Source organism: Synchiropus splendidus, chromosome 4 (genome assembly GCF_027744825.2).
Source record: "Synchiropus splendidus isolate RoL2022-P1 chromosome 4, RoL_Sspl_1.0, whole genome shotgun sequence".
Lineage (NCBI taxonomy): Eukaryota > Metazoa > Chordata > Actinopteri > Syngnathiformes > Callionymidae > Synchiropus > Synchiropus splendidus.
Genome location: NC_071337.1, coordinates 10,912,839 through 10,923,998, shown reverse-complemented (window position 1 = coordinate 10,923,998; position 11,160 = coordinate 10,912,839). Strand labels below are relative to the sequence as shown.

The 11,160-nt window shown below is 41.5% G+C and overlaps 1 protein-coding gene across 1 annotated transcript; it reads left to right on the top strand.

Moving 5' to 3' along the window:
- Positions 1 to 326: 326 nt before the first annotated feature.
- On the top strand, positions 327 to 4,170 carry polr1f (RNA polymerase I subunit F). The gene is made up of 4 exons (XM_053862905.1): positions 327 to 642; positions 974 to 1,115; positions 1,322 to 1,530; positions 2,585 to 4,170. The coding sequence occupies exons 1-4, from the start codon at positions 386 to 388 to the stop codon at positions 3,012 to 3,014; spliced, it is 1,038 nt and encodes a 345-aa protein (XP_053718880.1). The 5' UTR covers positions 327 to 385; the 3' UTR covers positions 3,015 to 4,170.
- The last annotated feature ends 6,990 nt before the right edge of the window (positions 4,171 to 11,160 follow it).

Here is an 11,160-nt window from a genome sequence, read left to right as displayed (position 1 = left end):
TTGATAAAATAACGGTTTGTTAGTTTTGTAGTTCATGATGATCACCTGTAACCTCAATATAAATATAACATAAATAAAATTTGATCGCAGCCACCGACATTTATATCAAAAGGGAATGTTGGCATGGTTAAACAAAAACAATTAAATATGTCACCTGTATTACAAAACACTAGTATCGTGTGTCTTGTGAGACATAACTGATGAGGAAAAGCCCGTAATAACGCAATATCATTACAAATGTAATGCACCCTCCTCGCCAGCGGGCGGCAGTGATGACGGGTAACCAATAGTTGTTTTGACGTGGAAGTCCCTTGTTGTGGTTCCGGTCTTCTAAAGCAGCATGGCGAACTTGGAGCACGCTGAAGACGACAAGTAGGGCGTGAAGATGTCCAGCGAAATCACCGCTGCTTGCCCTCAAGTCCCACCGGTGGGGCTACAGGGGAATCCGGTCATGCACGCGGGCGTGTTGCCGTGCGCCGTCCCGTCCTTCGCTGACGCGTCTAAACTGCTGTCAGCGCCGTACTCGTGTTTGGTCATGCACACGCACCGAAAACACGTCGCGCTGCCGCCGATGTACCTGAAGAAGAAGAGGACCGGGATAGAGGAAGAGCTGGGGTCAGAGCTGCTCAAGTTTTCTCAGAGGTAACTCCAAAGCAGGACGTTCGCTCTCGCTGCTCTGACGTCACCAGAAGACGCTGTCAACCCCCTGTCGTACAGTACTGTATTATTATTATGTCAGTAAAAGCAGTTAGTTTCAAGTTGACGTTTATTAAACTGGCTTCAGCAGAGCGCTGTATGAGACGTTGACTTGTGTCTGTACATTAGTATCTCCAGGTTTACATTGTTATCTTAAACAAAAGTTATCATATTATGAATCCATGCCTTAATAGAGGTAAGAAAAAAAGTTTATTTTCATGTTAATATCGGTATCTGTGAGTGGTTTGCCACCTCACTTGTATGTCCTTCACCCCAGCTTTAACGGAGTGCCACTTGCTTATGACGATGTCCGTATCGTGGGGCCACATGGAGACATTCACGACGATAGTGGCTACATCCACATGGACATCGAGGCCAACTTTATTCTGTTCCGACCTCAGAGAGGACAGAAGCTTGTGGTGAGTCTCACTCCAGAAATGCTTCCATGAAAACATATATATGAATCAGGGTTTGTTTACAGTTCTACCTCATCATCATTTATCTTGCTTTTGCCTTATTTATACTGACACATTTTCCCTGTGTTCTGAGTACTTTTCCGATTGTTTTGTGTTTTTGATTTGAATAATTCCCCTGTTTGATTTCCTTCCCGCTCATGTTCCCTCAGGGTAAAGTCAATAAATTGGGTGAAAGTCACGTCGGGTGTCTGGTGCACAGCTGCTTCAACGCCAGCATTCTGAAACCCAGACCGGTGCCGCTGCAGACGTGGTTGGATTTTGGACCTAAGATCGGAGATGAGTTGGAGTTTGATGTGACTGCACTTGATGCGGATACTGCTGGAGTTCTGCTCATCAGAGGGAAATTACACAGCACCAGGCAAGTTTCTTCATCGGTTGTTTTTAAATGATTTACTTTCATGTTTGCTACTTCACTGCTTTAGCTGACCCTCAGTTGAGTCCAGTTGTGAGAGAAAGGTCTTGAACCAGGATGTCAGTCACGATGACTTAATTCAGCTGGATCATATGATCATATGTTATATGCCAATAAACAACATGGTTGTCCACAATATTTAGAATGTAATGCCAATATATGAGTAATGCAACTACAGTACACCATTTCAAAAACCATACATTATTATTTCTTATCACTAATTTTACTATTCCAATGAAATTGCAAACCATAAAAAATAATGTGTTCTAAGTAGGTCAGGTGGGTCTGATCCAGGAGAACATGTCCGTTTGTTGTGCTATCTTTTTTTTTTGTCGTCGCCACTTTTGAACAAGTTCGGCAAACTGGTTTGTCTATGTTGTGGGGATCAGTGTGGTTTTGGAATTAGGCTTTGTGATGCAACTTTTCCCCTCAATTTCTGCTGAGATATCTTGCGTGATCTCGGGTGCTGAGACCGATGCACAGAGTGTTTGTTTTAAGGGAAGAGACGAAACGGACATACATGCACATGGCAATGATATTGAAGCCAGAAGTCAATTTTTGATGAATATAATGTTGGCACAGGATTGTAAATATATATAATATCTTATTATTGTTAGTAGTAGTAGTAGTAGTAGTAGTAGTAGTGGTATTGTAATAGCCACCACACTACACTGTTCCCTGCAGCCACGTTTCTCTTGAATGTCATCCAGGTACCTCTAAAAATTGCAATATTCTCTTTTCTCTGACCGTCTTTCAGGTCCATTACTAAATGCATGTTGCTGGTTCATTTGTTTACCACTATGGTATGATTTAAATCCCTAAATTTTTATTTATAAATGAATGTGGAGATTTTCATTTGTGCTCTACTTGGTTATTGTTTTATTTTTTTTTGTGAAACTCCAGAAATGATTCATGTTTTATGGGAGTTGTAATAACTGCCTTTGCAGATGGAGTACAATGAATCCATAACATCTGTTGCTGTTGTTTTTTATATTTCTAGGGTTCAGGAGCTGATGGCTCTGGGTGAGAGTTCGCAGTCCAACGCGGACCAAGCAGAACCAGAATCCGAGCCAGAGTCAGAACAAACAACTGTAACGGCACATGACTCCACTGATAATACCCTGAAAAAGGAATTCAAAGAAGAGGACAGCGAGGTGGTTATAGCCTCTTCTCAAGACGAGAACACAGTTCCAGAACTGAACGGAACGGATGAAACAAATGGCAATGATCTTAGTGGAAAAAAGAAGAAGAAGAAAAAAAAGAAGGAAAAAGAGGTGAAGGCAGAACCGGAGGACGACTCCCCCAGCAACTCCAGTGGTTACCGTAGCGACAAGCCCAGTAAAAAGAGAAAACATGATGTTTCGATGGATATAAATGAAGTGGACGATCCACCAAAGTCGAAGAAGAAAAAGAAGAAACATGATATATAATTAAATTATGATATTCCTGCTACCTCTTTTGCAACCGAGTGGGCACGGTGTAGCTGTAGTTCCACGTTTCCACCTGAAGAGGGCGCGACATCTCTTCAGATGGCTTCCTAACTCTGACACCCAAGTTCCACCACAAGTGCGTTTTAATCTTTTTTTTTTCTGAAACACTCTTTGACAACTGTGACCATCACTCTGGAGAAATCATCTATTTTTATATCAGCGGAGGAGGTTTCTGCATCACTTGTTGGCTCAGATTAGAGGGTCATGTACGAAATAGTGCCTGAATAAAATACATGTTTTACACTGACACGTATTCTCCTGTCGACCAAGCATCGTCTTACTCAGTCCTGAATCCTCTCATGTAAAAGCTCTTCAGAAGAGGGTTGTTGTCTTTAGCCCCCTCCTCCCCATCCTGCTCTCACATCTCGCTGTTGGCCAGTGGGGAGTCTCATTAGCTGTGAGGTGTGAAGAGAGCTTATCAGCTGCTGCTCCAACACAGGAGATAAGGTGCAGCAACTGCTCTCATCCCACCTCGTCCTCTTTTATCAGGTGCGCTGGCAGTGTGGGGCTGCGCGAAACACCTCACACTTGAATTCTGATGGACCCCAGTCTGCTGAAAATGTTATTTAAAAAAAGAAACAAAACACTGTTGTCTCTTTGTTAATAGCTGTATAAAAGTGACAGAAATAGCATGACAAAGCAAAGAAGTCTATATAAAATTATATAAAAAAGGTTTATATATTATGTAATGGTGGAACTTCAACAAGTTAATTATGATTATTACGATTAATTACAACAAAATGTAATTTAATTTAACAGTTTGCTCTCCAGGGAACCTTTGTAAGTGCAGCAGTTCCTGGTCCACTGATCACACTGATGCACAAGACACGTGGCAGCTAGGATGATGACAACAACAACAACAAACATGGAGGAATCCCTGAACAAAAGCAAGCAAAAGCATCTGTTTGCTTTTGTTCAGGGAGGTTTTTCACAACACAATGACCAGGGTTTCCACTACTCTGAATGTATTTGAAATTCTTATAACATTGAAATTCTCATTCAAATATTTTCAAGACATGAAAAGAGCTTTAGTTTAAATAACGTGATATAAAAACTGGATTATAGTCACCATCGTGATTTATTGTGCTATTGTCAAACTGATGCAAAATAAACAATAGTTTGTTGTTTAAATGTATGTATGGGTCCATCATTTGATTCAGTAATATACCAAATTCACGTGGCTTCTTGTGGCAAATATTCTTAGACCATTAAACTGCGATTAACTGAGATGAATTAATTACAAATTCTCTAAGTAACAGATTATTTTTTTAGATTATTATTTTTTAATCAAATCCCTACCCCTAATATTTTGACATTTATGTAAAATGTCAGTCGGTTTTATTCGTTCGCACATCCCTGCACTCTGTACAGCACTTTCCGGTTCTTTCTTTTCTCCTAATATTCAGCTAAAGCAGCTTATAAATCTGACTCCTTTTCACTCTCTGCTTTTGGGTTTCAAGTGTTTTATTCTTTTATTATTTGCCTTTAACAGAGTTGTATGTGTGTTTGCTGAGCGGTAAAGTTTGCTCTGACCCACCAGTGCCCCCGTGACCTGCTCAACCGGAGTGCACCTGCACAACATCCCCATCATTCGTTTTGTCCTGGCTGCTATCTCTCCCTCGTGGCAGCCCACTCCTTTCCAGCCTTCCCGCTGTCCTCCTCCCTCTCCTCGGACGTGTCTCGCTGATTTATAGAAGGCAGTGTGCAGTTCACACACATTCCACTTCAGACGCCCCCCTCCTCCCCTCCCTGCCACTGGACTCTCATATCAAGGCAGAGTCGTTCATCTTCATGATGCTACGATGGGGTGAAGAATGAGGGGCAGGGCAAGGTCTGTTTTTGTAGAGAGGGCCAGATGATCTTGCCGTGACACCTCACTGACACTTAGATGGCAAGATTCTTCCATTGGGGTTTGTGTTCGAACCCAATTTGAGTTCACATGTACATTTAAAGGAGCCCTATTGTGGTCTTCCATGCCTTGAGAGTTGTCTGCTGTGTTAGCAAGCGGAAACAGCGTCTTTACGTGAACTGAATTGTGAAAGAATTGCTGAGTAATTTGCTATTAAATATGACAAAAATGGCCCCTACACAAAACACTTTGTTTCACAGATTGGTTTTGCCTACAGTTCCAATCCCCACCCACCCCCTTTTTTTTAAATGCACACACCTGCGACCCACCAGCAGGGGCGCATGAAGTAAACCAGTTGAAAGTTATGGTGGGAGAAAAGCTGGTGTTCACAATTTGACCAGGTTCAAGTTGTGAATTGCTTTAGGTAAAATGCTGACTCATCTATTCAGATAGAATCAGCTATTGTTACCCTTTTTATTTCAAATTCATTTCTCCATTTGTTAATCAGATTCTTAAACTGAACATATTTCATTTATCCCGATGAAAGTAGATCCATGCGCTGATACTGAGCAACTTCCGGGCAGTTGTGCTCTTATTGTAATGAGTCCCAGTTGGATTGTATGAAAGCAAGTTCTCTCTGTTGTGACATTATCATGAGTCATGTTTCATTGGTTATATAATGAGTCACTGCGATTTCCTCCGCGGCCACTTGTGTCTCCACTTGGCTCCGTTTCTATCTCCCGTCTCAAACTTTCCAGACCTTCGACATGAAAGGCACTGTGCACTCTTTAAGGGGAATTTACCAAATCCTGACGCAACCCTCCGGGTCCAGAACACACACACACACTCGCACACACGGAGGGAAACCGAGCATGCCACGCACCCACTGCCGCATTCGCTCAGCCACACAGAGTCCACAAACCGCAATTCACAAATCCCCAACGCTCGCCCCCCTTTGGCCAGGTCCAATTAGTTATGTGGTCGACACAGCTCCATTCCAGAGCCCCAAATGGCAGCAGGTCATAAAACTTAAGTGTTCCACCATTCCGTGTTGTGCAACCACGGCCATATATCCTGAGACACGACCCGACCAGGACCAGATCGCATCAAAGCACATCTCTCACAAGTCCACCGACATCCATGAAATCCCTTTACAGGGCTTTCAAAGGCATTTCGCCGAGAATTTTGGCACTTTTCTCTTTTTCATGTGTTATGTTGAGCTTATTCCGTCAACCAGGCAAAGAGCCTGCGCTCACACAGACAGATTGACTCAGGTCTTAAACTCTTTCCCAGGAGATCAATGTTCACACACTGGTGTACAGGAGCACATGCGCACACACTGTTAACCCTAGAAGCAAACGTTACCTCTGGATAGTTCGCTTTAGTTTCCTTGGTGCCCGACGCGCGGTGACCTGCCCTCAGTTACCCTGGCGACAGCAGACAAAGGGCTGGATATCTGGACACTCTTGATGCAAACTAGTCAAATCCCATCATCGTGATGATGGAATCCGCCTTAACATTGACCATTTTTTACAGCTATCCAATCTACACCAGGGGTTCTTAACCTCTATGATCTCAGGGCCCAACTTTTCCACAGCAAATGGGTTCGAGGCCCATTCAAGGAATAGAACTGAGTCATTGCTTTTGATTTCATTTGTGTTCAATAACTATATTTAATCTACTGATACATGACCACTTACCAAAACCTTGTGAAATGACATGAAACCATGTGATCATCGCAAAGATATTTATTTGTCATCGAAAAGTCCAAACAGCAGCAGATGCAGGTGCAAGTCATAGTCATTTTTTTCAATTTACTGAAGAGAAACAGAAAAAAATACAGTTTATCCTGTTGAGAAATTTGGAAAAACTTTACATGTCATGAATAAAATTCGGAGTAAAATAAATATAGTAAAATCATGTCTAAATATCATGTAATAAGAATAATATATATATATATATATATATATATATATATATATATATATATATATATATATATATATTTATTTATTTTATTCTTATTCTAAATGTATAATGAAGAAGATATAAGTACAGTGTAAATGAAAGTATCGCCATCAAATTTTCTAATGAATTTTAAAAACAGCTTTCATGAACAGTATTTACAGTTTCACTTTATCATTTTTTCTTCCATAGTTGGTAACTATCACAAATTTGCAGCTGTCAAGTCAATTCAGTGACACACTACTGCCACCATATGTGGCAAGTGTATTAAAACTGAGCGTGTCGTGGCGCTCACGACCCTCAGGTGAAAAACTAAATACTTTTAGTGGCCATCTAACTCAACTGTGGGGCCCGGGCCTATGGTTAAGAATCACTGCTCTAAACAATGGCTGCCTTTGAAACTGTGTTACAAAACCATTGAATCCCAATTTTAGCTCCAGAGACACTGTCTCTGAACCAGCCATCATTACAGGTAAACCAGAACTTGTTGTTTTAGTATAGTGAATGTTAAAGGTCAGGTAGGTGATCTGCGACATCTGGTGTGTCAAACAAACAAAAATCAGAGCAACTCCAACCGGTCTCTTTCTCAGAACCACTTTCTTTCGGTATGGTCTGCATTTAAACTCGGACTCATCTCGGTTGACTCAGCATCTCGAATGTGTGAAGATCGAGAGCTGAAATGCAACCAGTCAACTGTTTTGTTCCGTAGAAAGTGCCATCTTTGTGCCAGTTGATACCGTATTAACGTACTAAAGAACAAAGGAAACAGAGAGCGCCGACTCTCAGTGCATTTTCATTGGTCTCTCTCCCTCAAATGTCTTGTCTCAGTCTTGCTGTGCTGCAGTCTTTGTTGTGACTCGGCCTCAGGTCAGGTCTTTGACCAGTCAGATGCCAGTAATGAGACAAATGTCGCCATATGTTCACAGTACTGTGCGGCCCACAGATGACCCTACCTTTATGAGGACGTCTGAAGGGACTTCAAGATCCACAGTGCTGTAGTTTCCATGCTGATGTGTCCCTGAGTGACTCAGCACTGGAAACTTTCGGTATCACAAATGTCTTCAGCAAAGAGACGTTCTTTATTTAATGTAATAAAGAGGATAAAGTAGTATGGCATAACATCAGTGATGATTTAACACCCTGTGCAACAACCCTGGTCAAATAAAAGTCTTCAGGTGCTGGTGACAGACTTCATTATGCTCAGTGGAGAATCAGCGGGGGGGGAAGAACGGCAACCGGCTACTTTCAATACGTGTCCTGCCAAATCTGTGAACTATCATCTCACAGTGACAGCACATTTGCTCATAATAATATTGTAGATATATTTTCCATGCTACTTTATGATGTCAATATTTCTTGCTTAACTGCACCCAAATCTTTTACTATCCACAGTTTCCTCTGGAGATTTCAGTTCTTTTAGATATTCCATCCTGATGTTTCTTTTACGCAGCCAGGAATATGATGTCACTTTTACCGTTGCAAGACACTTACATAAATACGGAATGTAGCACGGCAGTTATGGTCCCACAAAGTCAGGCAAAAACAGTCTCTCTCACTTTTGACTTTATCAGAAAGAAGCAGACTTCTACTTTGATAAGTACATGAAGGATCCTACAGTCTGTGAGCTACGTTTGAGTGAGGAAAGTTTTGTTTCTTCTTTTAAATGCTACTCATGGTGAGGCTGATTAGAGTTAAACATCCTGTTTTGTTTATAAAATACCTTGAAATTCAAATCTATTTTAAATTTGTTTTCTGCAATTCTGGAATATGTGTGTCAAACCCAAGACCTGTGGACCCAAATCGGGCCCTCCAAGTCATTTCTTGTGACCTGGAAGAGCTGACAGTGCATGTTGTTGGTCAAAAATTAAATTCAGGACCAAAGTAGAAAAGCACTTGGAGAACACAGACAAGAAGCTCCATTCCACCCATATCGTGGTAGTAAACCTGTATTATTGACCTTTGAATCATAAATAGTCAAACTCAATTGAGCGCAGAGGGACAGCAGGTGGCACTAGCGTTCTGGAACTCACTCATATGACCCAGCAGAAACTGAGCAAGAAAGTCAAGCTGGCAGCAAGATGGCTGTGGCTACAGGATCCAGGTGGTAATCTAGAACACCACTGAAATGTAATTACTAAAGGCTGTCAAACTCCTTAAAGCACTTCAGAGTGTGGCTAAATGCCTTGCCGTTCTTTGGAGCATGTGTTGACAGTGTAGAGCTCTTAGCACGTTGTTAAGCATTCAGTGCCTCTGAAGTTATTCTGAAGAATGTTCCTGACAGTATCTCTGATGTTGTAAAAAAAAAAATTTAAAAAAATGTTTGAATGAATTTTTTGATGATTTTTTTTGATGAAACATCAACCATTTTTTTTACAGTGTATTGATATATTGTGATCCACGAAGATCAGTGTTTAACTTCATATTTCTGTATCACATCCTCACTCCCATGACTTAATATGTTGACGTTGGGAACATGGACTTCAGCTTTCAATGTTGACGCATTAGGCATATACCTTCTACAGCATATACTGATGCTGTGGACATGGGTTTGTGTCAATTGCTATTTAAAGCCCCCCAAATGGTCGAGCATTTCAGTCACAATGACCCTCTGTGGGCACTGTCGGTAAGGAGGGGAGCCATGTTGCCGGTTGTAAATAACAACTGACATCCAATGTATTTCAGCGAAGAGAGCTTCCAAACGTCTTCCTGGGCCTCGCCTTTTTATTCCATAAAAACACCAATGTATCAACATGCAAGGCCCCACTTTGCCAACGTCAATATATTACGCCATGGCAGTGAGGATGGATAGATCTCACCTATGAATTCTTTGTACTACGAATTTTTTTGACACTGAGGAAAGATAGGTGTGCAGAGAAGACAGTTTCATCCACTACATATAAGGCAGGAAGTTGCTTTTACTGTTTACGTGATGACACAGTTGGATTTTCTCTCTTAATTTCCCCCAAAAACCATGAAACCCATTTCACTCTATTCCTCCTATTTGAGTTGGATTCAACTCAACCAAAGATTTATAAAAACACAAACAACCATTGTCAAATTCATTTCACCAAAGCAAAACTGCAATAATTCATGATATCCACTAACAAAACATCTGTGTGTGTGTGTGTGTTTGTGTCCAACTCGGTGAGATTAATAAGGCTCCGAATAATCAGGACGGGAGGCTTACATGTGTCTAGACAGTGTTCAGCACAAAATCTTACTCCTACACTCCAAAACACTGGGTAATATGAGAAATTAATTCAAAGCCATTATGTGGTTGCATGTTTGATCTAAAATGTATTCAAAAAGACAACATCAATATCAAGGAAACAAGGCCAATTCAAACAGTTTCGAGGCCAGGACTTTGAGAGCCAACCGTGGAACACCAATATAATTTATCCCTATCAGTCCCCGCTTGCATTCATCGAGGGAAAAGCAGAAGAGAAGAGAGGAGTAATGATGGGAGGAGTATGAGGAACACACACAGCATATCATCAGACTTTTAACCACAGCCTCCCAAAACCACAGAAAAGTAAATAAGCCACGAGGGGGGAAAAAAAAAAAAGCTTGTGGGTCTGGAAAAAATGATCTCATGATTGGTGGTGTAGTTTTACAGGACAATACCCAGGACAAAAGTAAATATTTTACTATCAGCTTTTAATGACAAGCTCGTCGAAGCGAAAAAGAAAAGGGGATTGATGTGAAGGTGAAGGCGATGATGTGACGATGAAAGGCTCATAAAAATAAATAACTCACATGCAGTGTTATGAGCTCCATTGTCGGATGCCAGTCGTCGACGCGGATCAATTGCTGTTCCAATACGTATTACGTGTTCTTGTCTAATGTCTTGAGAGGGGATTTCAAGCTCATGGAAATGTTCCCCTTCTGCTCAGCTTTTTAATATATCGAGCACATGTTCCAGAAAACATCTATGGATATCTGCTTGCCGGGTCGCAGGGGCAGCGACTGCAAGCAAGAGGCCCAGATTTGTCATTGCGCTTCTTCTTCTTTTTCTTTCAGCTTCTCCCTTCAGGAGTGGATCATCTTCCTCCATCACCCTCCCCTCTGCTTCCTCTTCTCTCAAACCTACAAACCTCATGTCCTCCTTCACCACCTCCATAAATCTCCTCTTTGGTCTTCCTCTCCACCTTCTGCCTGGCAGGTCCAACCTCAACATCTTCCTACCAATGTACTGGCTCTCTCTCCTCTGTACATGTCCAAACCATCTCCATCTAGCCTCTCTGACTTTGTCTCCTAAACACCTGACCACAT

Coding starts and splice junctions, on each gene's coding strand:
- polr1f (XM_053862905.1), top strand. CDS start 386: ATGTCCAGCGAAATCACCGCTGCTTGCCCTCAAGTCCCACCGGTGGGG. Junction 643..973: donor CTGCTCAAGTTTTCTCAGAG/GTAACTCCAAAG, acceptor CCTTCACCCCAG/CTTTAACGGAGTGCCACTTG. Junction 1,116..1,321: donor AGAGAGGACAGAAGCTTGTG/GTGAGTCTCACT, acceptor ATGTTCCCTCAG/GGTAAAGTCAATAAATTGGG.